Below are 22,444 nucleotides of genomic sequence, written 5' to 3'. Positions count from 1 at the left end.
ATAAAAACTAACAAACGGATACATTTTCACGTTCACGTAAACAGTTAACACAACGATACGAATAGGATACGAATGGGATACAGTATAGTTACTCAAGGTTCAATCGTGAGGCTGTAAGCGATGCACGGAACTAAAACTGCATGCAAATCGTCGGCATTGCCATTGGTAATCCGCGCGTACAAATCATCGCCAATAGTAACGCGGCAATCAATCGCGAGTGAAATCTTCAAGCCAAAAGAAAAATAAACCCGCGTAACAATAGATCGAGTCTGGTCGTTCGCATCTCACTAAAGAAATTAATCCTGACACCTTTTATAATCGACCAGGTTGATTGTATGTCGAATAACAAAAACCTTTCGATATTAAGGGTCAATGTCGTCATAGAGAAAGTTTCTATATGGTCACTTTACTGCCATATCTTTACGCCTGAGTGCCGATGGTGCATCTTCAGCTAAAGTTATACTTGGGATGTTTTGAATTTTATTCCGAGGACGAGTTAGTGCGCGTATCTATTGTCTGTTTTGTGAGCTTACTTATCGAGATACCATCCTTTGATGCGTGTATATAGGCAGGATCCTAAAACGTGCGCGTTATTATCAGGATTACTATGAACTCAGATTACTCCAAGTGAATGAGTACATTTTTAATGGACTCTAAGTTGTGACTTCAATCGTGTGTTTAAAGACAATTACAGTTTTATAGACACACATACACTGCTTATTCTTTAGCTTGTTTTATAACTTTTCGTTTGCATTAGTTCAGATGACTCCTTTCAATATTTAGCCTTGATATGTCTCGCGTATCAGAGGCGTTAGAACAACATACCTTATTATTCAAATTTATTGCATGCTAAGAGTATTTTTTGGTCTTTCAATTCGTCCTTTGAGTGAAAAGTCGTTGTTCTCGTATTCATAAAAGTTTTAATCAAATTCCATTTGAGAACTTCACTTTACCAACAGTTCTAAATAATTATGGAGGCTTTCGGAATTAAACACATAACTCACAAATTAATAAAGCTGAAGTTGCTAGCTTCATTTCTTTTTAAAACTTCTTTGAGAGAACCTTTTTTAATTGAAGTGAGCAGAGATGATTATAAACTTTCGAATGATTCGGAGATGCAGGTAGACTTTGAAAATTATTTTTAACGAGCTAAATGCCGTATAGTTGAGGATTATCGAACAAAGTTGTTTACGCTTTTGAAAGATATTGAAAAGTGCCGATAAGTTTCAGCCTTGAATTATATTTCGCGAACGCTTTTCGTACTTATGATTCATTTTTTATCATTATAGAAAAATGTTGAAAATATAGAACAAACGCCAGGAAAAAACATTTAAGTACTATTGTACTACAGCATCGCCAGTTAATAAAAGCCTAATTGAAAAACAGAATCTCGTGACAATACTATGCATCGCCGGCTACGATCCTTTCTCTCGCGCGCGACTTAGCTTTTCTCCGCGAGCCAGCGTCTCGGCAGCATAATTGCATATTTGTTTTTCCTCTCGACGAGCCCGTAGGATCTCTCTCTCTCTCTCTCTCTCTCTCTCTCTCTCTCTCTCTCTCCAATCGATATGCAATTAAGAGTGTGCGCTTTTTCTCTCCGTGATGCATAATTACGATTCCTCCGTAGTCTCTTAGCTTCGGAATGCGTGCGAATAATTAAGACGTAATTAAAAAGATTTCCTTTTATTCTCTCGTTCTCCGATGAAATCCTCATTATAGATACTGAGCTTTGTATAGATAAAGATTGTGTGTAATTGAGTCATTTCGATAATATTGGAGAAAAACGTACGTAATGTAAACGTCACTCTCTGTTGAGTTGAACATTGTGCCGAGTTAGTGGGAAGCTGCTGTTGCTTTGCATATCTTGATAGAAAATCAGATTGAATGTCTCTTGGAATATTGGAAAATTTTTGGTCTGGATAAAACGTAAAGAGTTTTTTTGAAGGGTATTCGTACAAAAAAAATGCAAAAGTAGTTTTCTCTGGCACAGGTATAATTTTATTTGAACTCGATCGTATGATATTATCTTTATTTGCAAAATAAAAAACCCTCACAGTGAATGTGATTTAAAAAAAATATGAATACACAATGATATAATGAATTAATCTCATTAGCGGTAAAGGAGTGATGATAGCAAGTGACATAATTAACTAATCTCTCGGGAAAAATCTGTTTATTTATTCATTATTATCGTCATTCTTTCACATTCTTAGCAAGAAGGATCTTTATTTCTTAGTTTTTTTGTTCTCCGTAGTAATATTTTATTTTGTTCATTTTTATCGTGACGATGCGTACAAATACAATGCGTACACATACGCAAAGAACGTAAATATATATTCTTTTTCTTTATATCTATAATATTCACGGAAATCCTTATATGTATAATAATAGAATATATTTAATATTCCTTCAATTTTTTTGTTTCTCATAGTCTCAATTATAATTTTTTTATTCCTCGATTTATATATATGTATATGCGTTTATCATATATCTTGTAGTTATATTGTACATTTACAAGCATAGACGGTGAGTGTACTGATTTTTTTTATTAAAAACTAAATAACAGTTATCTTTTTCTAAGGGACAAGAGAATATGAGTAAGTCAACTAACCGTGTAAAGAATGTGATTGGTTTTATGTTTAAAAAGAAAATATAGTTTAATTGCAATTTATATTCTATAAAAGTATTTTATTGGTAGACTGGTTTGAATCAAATATTTTTATTTAAAAATCCAACGAGGTTTTAGAAATCTAACAAACATTCCTTCTTATTGTTGTCACGAAAACCTTTTCTCAACCATTAAATTGATTGTCATAAATGACAAGATGAAATATTTTCTAACGTGCTTTTATCATTATCGAAATTCGACATTAATTTAAATCACTTGAAAATTAAATTATGGCTTTGGTTCACAAAACTCATTGATTATGATGGTGGTTAAAAGCTATTTCAAAACAAACGCGAATGGTTGACTTGCTATTTAGGTTTAATTATTATCGTAAATATTTTAAAGATTTGTATTTTCTTTTCATAATATACACAAAAAATTATATACTTGCAAGAATATATCTTAGCTGTTAATGCTTGTGTGTAACAATGCAGTAGAATATTGTCATGATACGTTTCACGAACCATTTTTTTATAACATTTGTCCTTCTCCGTCGAGTATTTGGAATTGTCTTTCCAAACATTGTTGACTTAACATTGTAAAATTTTGACGATTACGGTATATTCTTGTAGCTTAAATTGTCATTTTCATCATTGATATTTCGATAATTCCTAATTCATTTTTAGTAACTTGATCTAATACTTAAAACAAAGAAAGTGACATTTTTTCTTAAATGAGCGACGCACTTTGCTTTTACGCACCTATAAGTTATTTATTATCCTTTTTGCACCACTACATATATATATATAATTGAGGAAAAGATAAATTTTTTCATTTGCATATATTTACTGATATATATATATATATCATATATATATCATATATATATATATATATATATATATATATATATATATATATATATATATATATATACACATACATACATAGATATTCAAATTTTGAGATAGCCGCATATGAACCAATTTTACTATTGCAAATTCGGAAATCTTAACAATATTTAATTACGATAGGAATGTAGAATGCTAAATATTCTGAAAATAAAGATTTTCTTTTATGTACATAATTATTCATTTAGTATTGATCGCGCAAAAAAACTTTTTAAATATAAAAATTCTCATCAGGATATCTTATAAATATTAATGTTACAAAAATTTGAATTGACTATATTAATCTTTTTATTTTTATGTAGTAGGAGTGTAATAATAATAGAATCATTTCAATATAAACAACATGATAATTTTTATTTTTAAATATATTGTGAAGTTCATAAATCGCTATTCAAAATATTTATCAATCAACATTCCTCAAAATTTGAACAGTTTTCGTTTTTATTGCAAAACAAAATTAGTATTGCTTAATATATTTTTCCAGAATGAATATATCAACTTATATAAGCTTAGATTTCTGCATGGTACTTAGCTCATAACATTGTCGCTTCAAGCAATATACTTACATATATCTTTAAAATATACATTACATTTTCATACTCATATGCTATTTTTCTTTTCTTTCTCAGAAATTCTACGCTTCTAAATTGATATTATTTAATGTCGCAACAAACATTCTTGATTTTCTTTTTTCGCACATTTAATAATAGTTGATCTATCTACTCGATTTTGATGATTACAGTAACTATGTGCAAACATGTGGGAAGTATTTATCTTAGAGCCGAGGAAGTCATTGTGATAACAACGGATAATTGTAGCTAATTAGAAAAATTTAACGATAAAAAAGGATAAAGAAAAGAAGCACAAATAATGAGCAAATAAATTTTAATAAGTATATATACCTTGTAAAAGTAAAATGTATCTCTATTTTACTCTTACATTCATTTTTCAATATACAATAATTAATTATTACACTTGAGAAAACCCTTATTCACTTTTTTAAATGCTCGCAAAGTTGCATCCGTATACACATATAAATTAAACATTCAAATTGCACTCTACTGATAAAAGATGATTTTTACAAATACTTAATATCGCTTCAATAATAATAGGCATGGGCTATTAGCTATCTTTGTTAAATTTTTTGATAAGATACACGTTGATGATACGTCTGATTTTTCAACAAAATGTCCAATCTCGAATGGTATTCAATGCGTATGTGTTTTTTTGTGTGTGTGTTTCTATACACACACATACACACATACACATATGTATATGTATATGTATATAAAGTATAAGTATAAAAATATTTTCAAACATTAATTGCTAGTACAGATATAAGAAAAAAATTTTCTTTCCGCGATTTATAACATTTTGTTAAAAATAACAAAACCTAAAAAGAAAAGCTACTTTGTTTTTGTCGTTTAACTTAATTTTTTTATTTTTTAAAAGAAAATTGAATCAACAAACTCAACACACAAATTTAATTCACAAAATTTATTTGATTTGAACTATTATCATTTAATCATACTGTATTTTGAAAACATCAGATCACAAAATTTTATAATGATTTGATAAAAAAACCCAACCCAACTGAACTTACTGATACTTTCAAAATCTATAAATTTCAAGTACGCATCAACCATTAACATTTCATAATTTACGTCTTAATTTAAGTTAATAAAAGTATCGTTTATGAAAAAAGTCAAATGACATTTTAACAAATCAAATTGTAAATACTTCATTTACAAATAAAAGATTAAACAAAATATAAAATATCTTGAAAGTGATACTTGATTGCTAAAACAAGACAAACTTAATTTTTTGATCGAGTTTTTTATACAACGCAACTTAATAAAGCAGTGTTCCAAAATATTTATATACTCCAGCACGACATAAGAGAAAACAAATGCTCATGCAAAATAATAGTCAAAATCAATTCACCGATGTTAGTACCTAATTCCAGTATATAAATTTACGGAACCATGTCAAAAAATGTGACTCAACTTTCTACATACGTACATATGAGTATCGGTATAATTTCTAAATCGCTTATAATGTGGTGTAATTAACTACCTAATTAAGACATACCGAAACAGTACGATGAAAGAACAGTTAACGAGGAGAGGGGGAAACCACACACTAACTTTTATCTTTAATTTTTGTTCTCCTCAACATCATTTTCATTTTGTCTATCTTACTTGACTCTAAAATTCTGTATTTTATATACGCATTTGTAATTATTTATAAGCTAACATTTTAAAGATTATTACATTGTACTTAATACTTTAAAAAGAATATCTCGTTTAACGTATCTCTCTCACCCGTACATCGCACAATAATTATAGCAACCGTTGTAATAATAATTATATTATGGATGCTGATAGCTAATCATAATAATAATGATGATAATAATCAAAGAAACATAAATGAAAATGTACATCTCGAAACGTAATACAGCAGTGTTTTTCCCTACATTTTCTTTTATATCCTTCGCAAAAAATAAGAATATAATAGTAATCAGCAGTCACTTGCGACACATAATCTTAATTGATTAAACATAGGACCATGCAATGTATATTCGTTTTATTACAATAATCATTCGTACTCCATCTGCGCATAAATCTGATAAGCATCTCATCCTGATGATATTGTTCTTTGAGCCCTTCTCGCCTGCAAGCGGTTCATATTCATGTGTAGCAGTATCCATAATTAGAATGTAGCGAAGAGAAACAAGACATGGTTGGTCTCGCTATGGCGTGTTGAACGGGCGTATAAGCGAAAAGTCGAGAAGGGAGAACGACGAACGAAGATAAAGTTAGAGAAGTCAGGGTGTTGCATATTTTCTCTGCTTGTTTTTTGTTTGTTTGCACGCATCTCGGTAATTGTATAGGCATTATTACACAGTATTTACAAGTGTTGGTGCTTCTTTACGTCCTTTTACTTCCAATTGCAATCCTGCAATCAAGAAGAAACACACTGAGCATTTCACAAAATGTACTTAATACGTAATATAATTATTCTCAGAAAGAAAGAAAAATCGTGTTTTGCATTTTCTTTATCTGGGATGAATATTATTGTACAACGTTATTGTTTGAAGTAAATAATAAGTGTTTGTAAAAAGCAGTGCTTAGGATTTATACAAAATTAATTTGGAGGAAGTTACAGCGTTACGTGTTAAATACTTATAATCTTTGTTACGAAAGTTCAAAATATATACATGCTGACAAGTAGTTACTTTGTTAGTGAATAATAGTTAATAACAATTGATAAATTTGTCATTGTTTACAGTGAACGAATTGAACGTTTGAAGTTGAAAACTCGTAATTTCTCACATGGCTTGGCAATATTTGATAACCCTGGAGAGACTCAAAAGAAGCAAAAAGCACTCTAGAGATGACAGATCGTGTCAGTACCTAGGTAGCTCAGAGTGCACCGAAGGGGTCAAGCTGAACCTGATTGGCCTGGGATGGTTGCGCCGGTGGCTGCTGTTGAATTGAGACAGCAGCACCGGTGGTAGGTTGCGCTTGTGGCATCATACCAGCTGGCGCCTGGCCACCTTGCATCATCGGTCTCACTTGCTGCATGCCAGGTTGCATACCCATCGGCATGCCTTGCATACCCTGTTTATATAAACACATCACCAACCGTCACCACCTTTGCCTTTTATTTAATTTCTTTCGATTTCTTTTCATACTTTTCACTCTTTATATTCTTTGCATTTTTTTATTGAAATCATATTTTTAGATCGCGTGGTCTTTATTCAATTTTAACGCTATGTTGTTCTATTGACAAGTTAATATTTTTATTGACAATTGCTTATAATTGCAGTGTAAACCAAATCAAATTACGTTATTATTTTTGAGAAATTCTTGGCAATTTCGTAAGTTTATATTTCTACATACAAGTTTTAAATTTTTTATGTTGAATATTTCTTATAGCACAATTTTTCGCACAAGCTTGATATTTTTCCTATAAATAAACTAATACTACATGAACAGATGAACAACTAGCCTACATGTGAGAGGCAGGAATGAAAAAAAATGAAGCACACTTGTAAAAGCCAAAGATTTGTGCAATAATAAGTAAATCTCAAATCGATTTATCTTTCCCCTTGGAAAGACAAATTCGCTTTGATATTTTTCATATTTTTAGATCGACCATTTAAACACAATACGAAGTTTGTAACCTATCTTACAAATATCATCAACTTCAATGAACAAGATTATAGTAATAATTGTGAAAGCTTAGCATATCAAAAAGATATTAAATATACGTTTGCAGAATCGAGCAGCGAAACGAACATTTAAAAATAATGGATTAATAAGATAGTGCAGTTTCCTGGTGGTTATTATCTGTTAGTTTACAGATTCGTCATCTCACAGAGCCGTAGAGTAGAGTTAGTTAGAGAGAGAGAAAGAGAGAGAGAAAGAGAGAGAGAAAGAGAGAGAGAAAGAGAAATAGTGTATATAATATAGCTAGCACACAGAGATTGATTGGCTTACCAGGTATGCATTATAATAAAAAGAATTTGAAAACGTTTCTGTGCCTCGAGAAGCTAAACTCACCAGCGGCGCAGGCTGAGGGGGGAAGACCATTGTGCTCGGGGGAAGTTGCGTCATTCCTTGGCCCTGCAACAGCCGGTAACATGCCGATATGCTATGCATGCATCACTTTGCTAATTTATGCAAAATAAACTGGTAAACTTGCTAACTATGTATATTCGTGTATTCGACTCATCCGAATCTATCAAATAAAGCTTGCCATTCTAGGATATGTATCGGACTAGATGTTCGTGTATAAAGACTGTATCGAATAACAAATTTTAACTACGCGTATCGGTGGAGTGCATCTCTAACAACAGCTATAGGTATATGTATATAATGAGGAAGAAGAACAAGTAAATAATAAAACGTGCTTCACGAAAGGATATATATAAGGGACAAAATGTATGTAGGTCTGCATCGCCGGTGAAGCGTGGAACGCAGTTGCGGATTAAGGCGCGAGCTGCTGCTGTTGCTGTTGCTCCTAGTGCCTGGCCCAAAAAGAAAAAGCGCACTCACCATCGGTCGATAGCCGGCACCCGTTGTCGCGGCCATAGGCTGGGGCGTCCATCCGGCCGTTCCGCCTGCCTTGGCCGTGTTCTTTGGCGAGTTCCATTGTACGCCTCTAAAAGAATCATGTACGTGCGTTATTGTATAATGCTGTTCATTGCTTTTATACGTTTATTAAATAATGAAGATTTCTGCATATGCAGATGCTGTGTGTTTGTGGAACGGATTGGACTTTTCGTATGTATTCAGTTGATTATAATTGCTAATGGAGAAATTTCAATAAACCATTGGATATAACTAATAACTTGATTAATTTAAGTAATAAAGTAAAGTATTTTTTATTTAATTATACCAATAACTATAAATATAGAAATGTTAGACTATAACATACCGAACCAATTACTTGTTCAATTCATACAATTCAAGAGAGTTTTTGTAATCATAAAAAATGTAAATTTATGCAAACTGTTTTGAGTATACAAAATCCTAGTATAGTCAGACAAACTCACATCTGCATTATTATGTACATGAAACTAAAAAACTAAAAGGTATCTGTCACTACTAACTTGACTTGTTGCTGAGCACTCTTGTTGATGCTGAGATTCTGCGCCAAACTAGCCAAACTGCTATCAAGATCACCGGTTAGCACCTTGCCTGGAGTTGATTGTTGGCCAGCCGGTTGTCCGGCAGCTGCTGAAACGTGACTAGCTGCAGATTCGAAGCTCACCGGGGTGAGAGTGGGACCCAGACCGTCAAAACCTAAGCGTGGTTGGTGAAGTGTTGTGCAGAACCAAAAAAAGTGTTGTGGAAAAAGAAAATAGGAAAGAGAACAAGAACAAAAAACAAGCCGTAAGTGTAACCCAAAATTAAAAAAAGAATAGCCATGCAAATTAAGAAAAACGAAGCTGTCAATGTCCACAAGGTACATGCACAGTTAGTCGATGTTTTATGGTTTTAGTTTGTGTGTTTTGTGATAGAAAACATAAGCATTTCTTTAGTTCTCTTTTAGTTACACGTACCAGAGTGTTCAGAATGTGTGAGTAAGTTTTAAAGATGTCACGGCATCCACGACTGTGTCATCAATTATGAGTACGGGAGGGACTGATATACGCACATGTGGCATTTTGAACTTTTTTCATAGTATGGGACTCTCATGTTTTTTGTATATATAATTATGAAAATTAACATTCAATAGCAAAATGTACTTAAAACAACATTGCTTTGAAAAAATAGATTATATTTTATAGTATGCGTCGTTGCGAAGCGACTACAACATTTTTTATACGTATTAGCGATTGATTATAAACTACTTATATTTGTTCTTTAAACACCTGTATAAAGTACAAAGCATTTACCAAAATCAAATGAAATATGTTTACATTTTTTGATTGAAAATCATAATTAGTAACGTTATGAGAGAAAATCATGATGGTCAAATGTATCAAATAAAATGCCACTATCTCTGAAAGTAATAAATATAAACAAATTTGCTGATTGTTGTTCTGAATTTCAAATTCGTCACCACAGTGCAAGATTTTATACGCTTGCATCTATACGATTTTGACGATCGAGATATTACTTATTTCGTATTTAGTTTGGTTCACCAAATTAAAAACTAGTGAATCGAAATAACTTACTGAAAAATAATATCGAATTAGGTACAATAACTGCAATTAAATTACATTCTTAAATGAACATAACGAAAGGTACAATCAAATAAAGTAACGACAACAAGGAGCAAAGATACAGAATATACGTCGATTAAATTGAAGAACAACAAAGTGTTCAGTGAGTGCAAAACAAAAAACGAATTCAAGTTTGAAAGAGGTCTTATGAATATCTAAATTAAATGCATTTAGATTAGAAATAATTTTTTCACTCATTCAATAATAGAATCATTATATGATACATTCAGAGTAAGAGTTTAATCATTGAAGAAGGGATAAAAAAATGATAAACCGGTTATCTGATTGTAGAGACAGCACATGCGACGATATATTCATTTGCGCGTATGCAACCGTCCACTAAAGAATCTCTGACTGACAATTGTTGCACACATCGCTAAAAGGCTTACAAAGAGAAAACCAAGGAGAAATCGCTGATAATTAAACAAAACGACAAAACAAAACTCTCTTATGAAAACGTAAAAAGGAAATCAAATAAAATAAAAGAGGCAAGGTACATAAGCGTGACGTATGGTCGTTTCTTTTTTTTAGCGGATAGTCCCATCACCTGGCAAGGGCTGCTTAGCCGGGGATCCGTATCCCATGGGGAGTTGGGCTTGTTGGGAGGGGGCAACCCCGTAGCCAGGTACTTGTCCACCAGGTTGCTGCTGCATCGTCGCCGTCGTCATCCCTTGTTGATCAAACATTCCAAATGCAGTAGCATTGGCAGCAGGCTGCTGTTGTTGCGCCATAGGTGGTGGTCTTGAGGGTGAACCACCCAATGCCATACGTATACTATCGTTAAGATCGTCGAAGGCGCTTTTCGCTGGCGATGCTGGTGGTGGTGGTCTGAATGGTGGTGTCGCAGTACTCGTATCTCCAACAAGCTGCTGATCAACACATGGTGCTGTCGAACTATCGCGAAACAGATCCATTGCCTTCTGATTACTGAATAAATCTTCTTGCTGATGCTGTTGCATATCTTGTGGCTGCTGCTGCTCGGCGGCTTGGGGAGCCGAGGAGGGGAAATCGGAAGCAAAGGGATTCGGTATGCCTTGGGCTCCTGGGACTGCAGCGGCTTGCGCATAAATAGTGTAACCATAGGTGCACGTATGATTAATCGCTCGGGCGTAGTTCGCTCTTTGCTAATGTTATGTCGCGCGTGTGTGTCTTTTTTTGTGGCTGATGATGAGTAATTTTTATATTTTGAAGTTTGAAAACTGAATGACTCAGAGATGTGCACGCTTCTTTTATTGTATAAGGCGTGTATTTATGTCTGCACGATGCCACAATGTCGATGATGTTCCGTGGCTAATTTCCTGAGAAACCTTTCGCCTTGTCTCTTTATTGAAGCTCTTTAATTTTATCACTTGCAAAGATATTATTATCAAAGGGTCTATCAAAATACACAGCCGTTGATATCGAGAGCAGAAAGGTTAAAGTGTACGTAAAGCAAAAAGTTTCTCGAAGATTAAAATTAATAGAATAAAGTGCATTGATTTATGTTAGTCAAGGGGTAAATAGATACGGGCAAACTATGGACTAAACTAAACGCGCCACTAAAAATATTAATAAAAGTAAATTTCTATGACAGGGCACATAGTAAACTCCATGTTTTGCATGTACCTGCATGAGAGTGCTAATTTTTCAATACGACGTGCGGAAAGTACGACTTTGCCACACGCTCGGTAAAAGACTTACGCTCAAATTCGCACTTTCCGCACGATTTGAAAAATATCATAGCTAACATGTTTAGAAAAGAGATTCTCGTCTCATATGCCTTTCTACCCTCGCTTCTCTCGGGCGTAAATCTCACATTAGACAAGAACCTACTTTACTAGACTGGTTAACTGATGAACTCTAACAGTACTCAATCAGAGAAAACTCTCACGTATGAAAAAAAATCTGTTAATGTATAGGCAAGCAATTTTTCAATGATTTCCTTCGTGTTAGTTCCAATTTTGCGGATTGAGCAGTAGATTAATTTATCTAGTATGACGCTATGAGTTAATGTATACATGTACATCGAAAATCAAGTATATAGGGTTAAAGAAAAAGAAAAAAAGATGACAGAAAGAGTAGATAATTCGGGTTTATAAACAACACACCGCAAAATGCATCTTCTTTGTGGACATTCCTGTGACTACTTACCGGTTTGTTGGTCTTGATTGCCAAACACTGATGAGAAGTTGTTATCTGTAACAAAGTTATTAGTTGCTGGTTGTGCCACGGCGAAACCTACAAAACCAAAAGTAAAATGTGTGCTCGATAAAACTGAAATAAAACAACCAAACGGTGATATATTGATCATAATAAAATTATATTGAATATCGATGTTTCTTATATATTTACATAATTTTGATAAAAATATAAATTTCTGTTTGGAACATCGTTATCCATCTGATAACCAATTGAGATGTCATGAATAAAATAAAGTAATAATAATTACTACCATCTTTCTACGACTACTAGTACTTACCATTAGTCATCCACATATTGTTTTGTACTGGAGCTGTTTGGGCTGGAGCTGCTTGTGATGCTCCAAACATGTCTGCAAATGGATTTCCTGCTAATTGCAATAGATCGTCTGAAGCTTTCTGTTGTCAAAAGTTACAAAAAATTAGTAATACTTTCAATTGTTATATGATGTTCAAAGTAACTGTATCCAAAGCATACCTGGCTATCTGCGGCTGGTGCACTGCCAAATAGATCAACAATGGGCTGACCTGCTGCATGAGCTGGAGAACTGAGGAATGGATTTGTACTGGCTGCATTAGTCGGTGATTGTACCTTAGCCTGCTAGATAAATATTATTATGATTAACAAAGACTCTTACGTCAGAAAATTGAAAAAAAAATTAAGTAATTTTAAACGAGCATAAGATCTTTGATAAAAGTTAAATTTACCGAGTAACCAACCTTGTACTGATTTAACACGGCTTCCTCTTCAGCAAGAGCCTGTTGCCTAACAACATCATCAATGTGCCCATTTCCAGCGCCCTCAACTCTCTGGTTACTGGCCGCGGTACCGAAGGCAGTGCTGGTGGAAGATAGGGCGGACACTCCCGACTTTACATTCGTTCGATTGCTGCTTTTCGGATTGTTTTGTATCGGGATTGAAGGGTAGGTAGTTGGGGAAGGATATGGAATCGATGTTTTTTTTCGATGAAAAGTTCAAGTGTTGAGAGAGAGAGAGAGAAAGAGAGAGAGAGAGAGAGAGAGAGAGAGAGAGAGAGAGAGAGAGAGAGACAGACAGACAGACAGACAGACAGACACAGACAGACAGACAGAGAGACAGACAGACAAACAGACAGAGAAAGAGAGAAAGAGGTAGAGAGAGTAAGTGAGAGAGAGAGGCAGACAGACAGAGAGAGAGAGAGAGAGACAGAGATAGAGTGTGAGAGAGACAGAGATAGAGAGTGTGAGAGAGAAGTGTGATGACAGGAGTTGATGATCGAGAGAGATTTTTAAAAAAAAAGGAGAAGACAAAAAGAAAAAAAACAGTGTAGTACATATAAATGCAAATTTACGTTTTAAATTAAGTATACGTGTTGATAAAGTGTTGTGTAGAATGTGTATAAATTAATAATGTGTCATTGTAATCCAGTGTGTTACCACATGCCTAACAACTACCTTATATACGTATACTTTTAGGCGCCTGGGGAAAAATTGTTGGCACTCACTCTGCTCTTCAGTCTACTACTTTCAAAATCCATTGGATTGAAAACCTACGACTACTTTCTAACTGACTCTTTTTACCCAGGCAATTACTTATTATTAACACCTTATAGTTTATCGGGCATTTCCATTAAATTTAAATGTGCATCGAAAATATTTCACTTAAATTTTAGGCACATAAAGATTTTCATGCTGTTAATTGAGAATTAATTTAAAATAATAGAACTACATCTATTTCTTAACCAAACACATATATATCAAGACCAAGGATTGATTGGTTAGTGTGGCTAAATTAAATATGAATTATCAAGCATCACATCCATTAGTTAGTTCCAACTAACTTTTTTTCATAATACTATGGTGATTGATTAAACTTTAAATGTATACAAAACGGTTGACCAATCCAAGTTTACAATATTAATCTATATATACTGTCGTGTTGTTTACTATTAGTAAGTTACTAATTGTTGTGCTAATTATATAGAATAATTTCAATTACACCAATTTTTTGAGAGGATTAACAACTACGATAACGATAAAATGTTACTCAATCTATTTTAAAAAGTACAGATTAAAAAGTATTAACATATTATTTTAAACACATAAATTTTTTAAATTTCATGAACCTCAAAAATCTAGAAATTTCTAAATTTCTAAAATCACAACTGTTCTTTAAAATTATGTGATTTGAAAAATTTGTATTGGATCTGTGTGTTGATTTGTGCAGTTTGAAAGAAAACAAAATTTTGTCTCGTGAAGAATGAAAATTTCGAGATTTTGGTGCACGTGATATGATGGTCGATGCAAGGTTTAAGGATAAGTTTGTTATTAGGAAAGGATTATAGGCATGTCCATATAGCCAGTTATTTTATAATCGCTATTCATTTTCCTTATTTTGTAAAAAAAATTGTTTTAACACAATAGACCCATCGTGTTATATCAATTGAAAAAAAAATGAATAGCAATATTCATTAAGTATTCAGACCAAATAATTAAAAATTTATGGACATGCGAAGTTAAAGATAATTCCAATTATATCCCAGGTGTTATAAAAAGAGATTTATATTTTAGTTGCCTCCAACAGTTAGAATATTAAAAGTCATTCGTCTTGACACCGAGATTTAAAAAAAAATGTCAGTGGGAAGAGAAGGTAACCATGTATTCTTGTTAATTAGTTATCTCGTGTTAATGACACTAGCTAATGTTATATTAATAGTTAGAAGCTCAAAAATAGATTACAACTATCTTCCCACTGGTTCCCGTAATAATAGTATTAGATTACACATAGAAGACATTGGTATTTGCGTGTACCTCGCTGACTGAGTCGGGGTATTGGCTGCTGAACCTTTCCTGCCTTCAAGCGAGGCAAGATGCTGTTCTAGTGCGTCGAGTAAACTGCTGGGAGCCTAACAGTAATAACATGAATGTTAAATTAACTAAATTTGTATTGAAAAGAAGTTTGATGAAAGTTATTTTTACCTTTGTTAGGTCTGGAATGTCACCCTTGTCTATACCTACATTCTGTAAAGAAGACGATATTATTGTATGATACTGTTAAGCGTATTTGATGCTTTGATGAAAATATTATTTACTTCTGCAACTTTGAGAAATTCTCCCACTCTGTCCATTCTAATCAAAAATTTTTTATATAAATCCAAAGCGTCTCTGCATTGTTTCTTGTTCATATCAAAGTATTTTTCTGCAATATAGAAATAAACATTAATTAGAGACTGATCAACTGACTAATTAAATACAGCACTTATTCGAATAAATAGTAGATACTGTAAGCATCAATGTTGTTCTTTCACTCACCTAAAAGATTAATAATGCCGTCGTTGTAGCAAGCAAAAAGCCGAATGAGATCTCGGAAGAGCAGCATAAAGGTCATGTTGATGACTCCGTTCGTGAGATCATTGGCAGAGCAGTCGAATTCGAGCAATGAGTCGAGCTGTGCTTGCAACACCGGCAGCGTTTTCAGTAGTTTCTCAGCGTTCATTGTGCGCAGCGTTCCATCTTCCTTCCTATACTCAGATTTAGATGATTTACAAAATTTGTTTGATCTATTGCTAAATTAAACATTTTAGTACACAATCAAAATTCAGTTACGTTAAATTCAGGTTATATTTTAGGATAACAGAATACAAAAACCAATCAAGACTCAATACTTTAATTTGATAATAGTAACTATAGGCTTGTTTGATTGAAACTAGGAATTTATAATGTTTTTAGGAAAAAAAGTAATTTCTCACCCCCTCTTGACTTTGCAGAAATCAAATGCAACAGTCCTGTATGAAAGAGCCTTCTCGTTGAGGTATTTGGCATACCTTCTGATGAATGGTGACATGTCGTAACCTAAAAAATTAATTCATAATTACCATAAATTCATTTTGATATGATTTACAGTATTAACACAACGCCAACTGTAATACATAAATCATACATAAACTGTAATACATTAGATCAACATAATTCAAGCTACCCATTAAAAAATGTCACATAAAATTAATTAACTTGTTAATAAAATCATTAATTTCATTATAAAATTGTAAATCATTGACTTATAAATCCTGTTATTCTAAGAATAAGTAATGAGAACTTTCGTTAGAAACGTCTTCATAGCATCGCCTCTAACGGCATGAGAGGGCTTTCTATTACTACATTAAACGCAAATTTTAAAGTACAGCATTGTTTTTCTTCATTTAGAACTTAATTGCTCAGTAAAAAAATGAATAATAAGCACATCTCGTAATAAACTAAGATTTGAAAGTTAGTATCGTGTTAAATTTTTCAAAACAAGATGAAATAAAAATCAAGTTTGATTAGAGTGCCAGAGAAAAAAACAGTTAGTAATCGATTAAAATGATGTTAAATACAGCAAAGGAATTTCAAAGTGGTATAGGACTCACCCACGCGTGCTCCAGCTCCACCCACGCCAATAGAAAGAAAATTATTTCAGGTTAGTCGAGTCAGCAGTGCTTTCAGACGTGAACACATTTCGTTATCTATTAGCTTTATCAGTTTTATTTAGCGTTAACTGATGTAGCGAAGTTTTGAAAAAAAATGTGGTTTGAAAGTTCGTTCAAGATGTGTTCACATCATCATTTTATATATCATGAAGATGACAAAATTAAAATAAGATTGCCTCGACTATTACATAAAAATGGAGTTGTTAGTGTGGCGAGTGAATCGTATCATCTAACTTCATTATTTTTTTGACTTATTAGTATTTAAAAGTAAATTTTTTGATATATGTCAAAATCTTTCAAAATTAGTCGTCACGACGATGGATTACTCCCAATTCGAAAGAAGATGTACAAAGTTGTTTCTTTTTTATTCTTCGCCAGTTTTACAACGCCATAAAAAACAGCGCCTTCGCAATAAGTGTCAATGCACCTATAAAAATGTTCTCTGTACACGTGAAGCATTAATTGCCTGCTTAGAAATTGTTCTTGTTTTTTTCCGTTCTGAGAAATACATGTCGAGTTTGCAATTTTACGGTTCGCGTCTCGAAAGATAAACTTGTAAAGAGTAACTTTCGCTTGCTGTTAATCTGTATGGAGATTAATGGTTCTTCGAGAATCAACGGCATTGAATTAGTACTTGAATGAAAGAAACCGAGACTGAAAATTAAGTACTATTGATGAGTTTTGATTAGTCTGGAGAGTAATTAGTATTGATAGTGTGAAACGATTTTGAGTGAAACTGAAAGTTCGTTTTGTAACTCGGTCCCTTAGAAAACAATGTTTTCGTGTTATTTTTAAATACTATTACAAACTTTATTGGTAGATACCTTGTACCCCACTTTTGTCGAGGAAATTACTCAGTTGAAATGTACTGTTGCTGGATGCGAGATACTGCGTAAACCTCTGAAAAATACAAGAAATGTATTTATTCAATAACTACTCGGCACATTTTCCTAACGCGTCTACGTAGCTTAGTACGTATATTGAGTCTTCTAAGATTTTTGAGTGCATCAAGTAAATGAGACATTTTTATATGAAAGAAGGAGCACGATAACAAAAACGAATTTACGTAAGAAGTGTCAGAATAACATTTCAAAAATATTATTATACAATTTTTTATTTTTTAAAGCTCTTAAATTGTTATTCTTTATGTCAAAATATTGCCAGTAATTGCAGTAACAATTGAAAATGTTTTATTTTTCGAAAGAGAGAGCTAGTGTACGTAGATTGCACACACAACAAATGCATAATATAGTTCGCATAGATATATACACAATTGTGATTGCCAAATAAACCAAGTATATAACAATCATAACCAACAATCACATGGTAAATATATTGCTTAAAATATAATAGAAAATTGATCAATCCGACTACGAAAAACATTCGAACTATTCGACAGTTCGCAAAAACAATCAACCAAAATATCCCGTACAAAAGAAGAACGAGAGAATGCCAAAAAAGAGATAATCGGTTAGCTTGCAACCGTCTCAAAGAATGTAGTCAAGGCTAAATAAAGATCTTGCCTCCCTGGTCTCAATGTCAAGTTGAAGCTTGCGTTCTCAAGAGACGCACAGGTGTCTTTAACAGCCAAGGTGTTAAAAATAATTATTGCACGTGCGCGCTCAAATTGGCGTGGCGATTAGACCGCCGGCGAGAGAGGTTTCTATTTTTTTGTTTCTTTTTTTTATCATCTGATTTCGATATCAACAAGTCTACGGATACTTTCGCGTTCTTAATTCGCGCGAATGGTATTGAACTCATTGCAATTGCCGTTCGTAGACGCATAGACGCAAAGACGAGATTACGTTAATACAATTTATAAAAATGATTGAACTCACCTCATTGCCGTAGCACATCATATGATGTACCGTGATGAGTGCTTTAAAAACTACCGTCCAGTTTGTGTTTTGTGATCGTTCGATCAATAGATTTGCCAGTTGTGGAATCGATACGTTTGGCTCGTTCGTGCAGTGTACCAGATCTGTAACAATAACAAAAGTAAAAAATAACAATGATTTATTTTTTCCGCGGCGACTACACTGAAGACGCCCGATTATTTGCACGCGAGCCTAAGAAAAGCAAATTGCGGTTGGTTCGTAAAAAAAAAAAGTTCTTTTAAGGAACACGAACTGACGCTATATCCTTTTCTTCTCCACTGTCTGCGGTCACACATGTACACGAGAGCGTAAAGAGCGCACGCATTGTAATGAAAATTCTAGAAACCTTATCTCTTTATAAACTCATATTCGTTTGTCATTTAGAAGGAAAATCCATTGGAATGCACTGCTGGTTTCCAATCCGAAAGCACCGCGACAGGAGTATTGCACGCAGGAACGTGTCGTCGCAGCTCGATACGCAACGACCTTGACCTTCCGTTCCCGTTATTGAGCTGCGTACGCGGACACCAGCACTCACGCGCTTTTATGGGATCAAGTGAAAGTGAGTTATTCGTTGTGCCGAATGAGCGAAGAAGGAAAAAGAGATCGTGTGTGCAGCGAGGTGGCCGAAGAAGCTTTCGGGGCAATGAACTTTCAGCCGCGACGTACTGATGCGAGGCCTACGGGCACGGAACGGTGGAGAATGATCCAACGGGACAGCTTTCAATGTTGGCGATCGTAAAATCGGTAGTGTATTGTCGGCGCACACGCATGCGTCTTAAAAACTTAGCCAAAGCGAACTTTCACAATAGCCGAGAATGGCAAGCGCAGCGAACTCTCGCCGACAATCTCGACGGTAATAAGCAAACTAGTCTCGAGCGGTGAACTGTTGATTGGGAGCGCGAATCACTTTTTGGAGTTTCGCTGACGTTTACACGCGCACCTCTTAACGGAGATGAGCGATGTAACGGCCAGGATCTTAGCAATTGAACGCTTTTGGGAGACGATGCGTAAAAGAGATCTCGCGACGCTTCGGTAAGAACAATGGTTGTGATGCGGCAGTTTGTTTGCTCGCCTCGTTTTTCTTTTATTCTTCCCGTTTGTGTTTACGCGCGTTTTGTTTTTTCAACTAGCGATGTGCGCTTCCGATAATCGAAATCGAGCTGTTTCTCCTTCTCGATTGTTTGCGTGAGCTCTGTGGATTGTTGAAATTGTTCGATGGCGAATATTCACTGTTTACTAGTCCGTCTTTTTTAGTGCATCAAGACGCGATTCGTGTCGTGATTGATTTAAGAAAAATGAGCGAATACTTGATTCGTAAAAATTTTTTACTTTCACAAAGCTCAAAATAGACAACTATTTATTGGTCACAGCTGAAACGATAAAGGTTGAATACCTTGTCGGCATAATTCAGAAACATGTTCCACCGATGAAAAACTGACTGAGTTTTGAAAGTTGATTTCAACGCTAAACTCCTCGACCGTCTCTATCTACCTCACGTTTAAAGTAACTCATCAGAAATCCCACCGAATAGTCGTGAAAGACATCCAATAGTCAAATAAAGTTATTGCTCACTCCCCTCTCATCATGAGACTTCAGAAAAAAAAAAGATGAATATAGAGCTAATTACAAGGCGACAACCCTACTCCATGTCGAGACGTATGCAAATCCCCCGCGACATAAATTGAATTACGGCGATCGCCGAGGCGATAAGACGACTCGTAACCGCTACACGTATATCTGCGCCGACGAGCGTCAATTTCACTCCGACGACAACGACGATTGGATGATTTCCGTCGCGTCGCCGCTGGATGATGCGATTTTTCAGACACGTCGCGCGAAAAATCGACGCACACCGCCGTGGGCAACGGACGGCAATGCTTTAGACTCGAAAATTCGATAGCAAATTGAAATCTTGGCTGACGGAGAAAACCGAAACGGCTTGCGGTAATGTGATAAATGCGATCAGCTCGATCAGCCGAGGGAATTGGGTAAATCTACGGGCGATATACATCTAACATCGCCGTCGCCAAAATCCACATAGTTTGCTACATTATATCGATCGATGTCTAGATTTAGGTAACTGTATTTTTGTTGGGGGTCAACGGAATTCTCTGTGTGGAGGGCGCGCATCTGTTGTGACGTGTTCAGTTGTTTTTGCGATGACTCGCAGTAGTAACGACTGGGTACGGTCAGACGCGTCATTTGATTGTTTCAATCTAAAATTGCATTGGCGACGTTGAATATTCCCCGGATAAAATGATAAAAAAAGAAAAAAATAAATAAATAAACTAGTCCGGTGTATCCTCTTCCTCATTCATTTCGTATTCAACTCCGGCTGGTGCACTTTGAATTCCTCGAGGAGTGCGGAGTTTGTCGGATTGCCTTTGAAACGGAATGGCCGGCTCGCGGGATTCCACTTCGATTGAACGCGAAGAATAATACTTTTTCCCTGTCTATTTTTTCTTCTTTCGGGCGTTGCAGACGCAAGAAAATTAAACGACGTATCGGCGATTAACTTCCTCCAAAACTACAAAGCTTACCGCACACATGAGAACGATCTCGTAATGGTCTTTCAACCGTCGCCCGCGCGCATACGAGGGCCTTCTGCATGACCAGTAGAGAAGAGCCATCTGGCTATTGCTGTTGCTCAGCTGACTATCGTATTGCGAAACAGTTATTATTCACGTGTCGTCGATTGATCATTCTGTTTACTTTTGAATCATGGATGCTGATTGTTCGACGACTGACTGACACGAGAGAAAAGCACAGCAGTCGATAGAACGTAAATTGCCATTTTTGTAAATAAAATTGTAAGCTCGCAGAGGCGAGTAGCGATTTTCCCCAGAAGTTAATAAGAAGGACAGACGCGCGAGGGAGCGGTGTGTGTGTGTGTGCATGGCTCGACCATGCACGCGATCGTGCGTTAACCCGAAGGATATAGGTGGGGTCATTTTGCAAAGAGTAAGCTTGCGATGCCGTTAACCTACGTGTTTGCGAGCTTGCTTTTATTCTTTTCAATTTTCCTAGAGCATTCGTCGTTTTCCTTGTTGACTGGTCTATTGATTATCTAGAATGTTTGGCAGTAATGAAAATCAGAAAATAGCTTTGTGCAAACGCGCGTCTGCCAATTGAAAGTCTTCGTGACATTTTCTATTAATTTGAAGTAATACCAAGAAATACGAGCTAATCTACAATTAAATGCTGAAAATACGGTATTCTCCCTTGAAAAGCTATCAGGAGCTTTACGAGAACTTTTCTTTCTCCGGCCCCTTTCTTGCAGCAGTTACTATTGGATCGATCAACCGACTGGAGGAAAGATATTTTCAATACATAAGACTCGACGGTACAAAAGATGGGAAGAGAGCTTTTAGAAAGATTAGCTGCAAGGTCATGCAATTTTTTATTGGAATTTCGTGAATTATTATTTATTCCGCACTAAATTATAAAACGTAAGTAAACTTTTCGCGAGAGAAAGAGAAAGAGAAAGAAAGAGAGAGAGAGAGAGAAGAGAGAGAGAGAGAGAGAGAGAGAGAGAGAGAGAGAGAAGAGAAGAGGAGAGAGAGAGAGAGAGAGAGAGAGAGGAGAGAGAGAGAGAGAGAGAGAGAGAGAGAGAGAGAGAGAGGAGAGAGAGAGAGAGAGAGAGAGAGAGAGACGCATAAATATCCGATCGGTCTAAGTTGACGG

General features: G+C 34.9%; 1 protein-coding gene across 1 annotated transcript; it reads right to left on the bottom strand.

Moving 5' to 3' along the window:
• Positions 1–3,577: 3,577 nt before the first annotated feature.
• Positions 3,578–20,962, bottom strand: LOC131671619 (phosphatidylinositol-binding clathrin assembly protein unc-11). Its single transcript, XM_058948190.1, has 19 exons — positions 20,770–20,962; positions 18,719–18,861; positions 17,706–17,780; positions 16,821–16,848; positions 16,164–16,266; positions 15,727–15,935; positions 15,507–15,613; positions 15,394–15,435; positions 15,226–15,320; positions 13,144–13,324; positions 12,914–13,036; positions 12,717–12,834; positions 12,389–12,475; positions 10,806–11,315; positions 9,140–9,263; positions 8,583–8,688; positions 8,088–8,150; positions 6,936–7,142; positions 3,578–6,477 (listed from the first exon to the last, which is right to left on the bottom strand). The coding sequence occupies exons 1-18, from the start codon at positions 20,960–20,962 to the stop codon at positions 6,945–6,947; spliced, it is 2,505 nt and encodes an 834-aa protein (XP_058804173.1). The 3' UTR covers positions 3,578–6,477; positions 6,936–6,944.
• Between the last annotated feature and the right edge of the window lie 1,482 nt (positions 20,963–22,444).

Source organism: Phymastichus coffea, unplaced genomic scaffold, assembly GCF_024137745.1.
Source record: "Phymastichus coffea isolate CEN01 unplaced genomic scaffold, Cenicafe_Pcof_1.1 PCOF00130, whole genome shotgun sequence".
Lineage (NCBI taxonomy): Eukaryota > Metazoa > Arthropoda > Insecta > Hymenoptera > Eulophidae > Phymastichus > Phymastichus coffea.
Note: the sequence above shows the minus strand (reverse complement) of the source record. Positions and strands in the feature narration are given on the sequence as shown.

Bases quoted from the DNA above. Each gene is read 5' to 3' on its own strand.
- LOC131671619 (XM_058948190.1), bottom strand. From the start codon at position 20,962: ATGACGCGTCTGACCGTACCCAGTCGTTACTACTGCGAGTCATCGCAA. The intron at 18,862-20,769 runs GTATATCGCCCG...TTATTGTTACAG, and splicing joins TGGCGACGGCGATGTTAGAT to ATCTGGTACACTGCACGAAC. The intron at 8,151-8,582 runs GTGAGTGCGCTT...CGGCTGTTGCAG, and splicing joins GTGCCGGCTATCGACCGATG to GGCCAAGGAATGACGCAACT.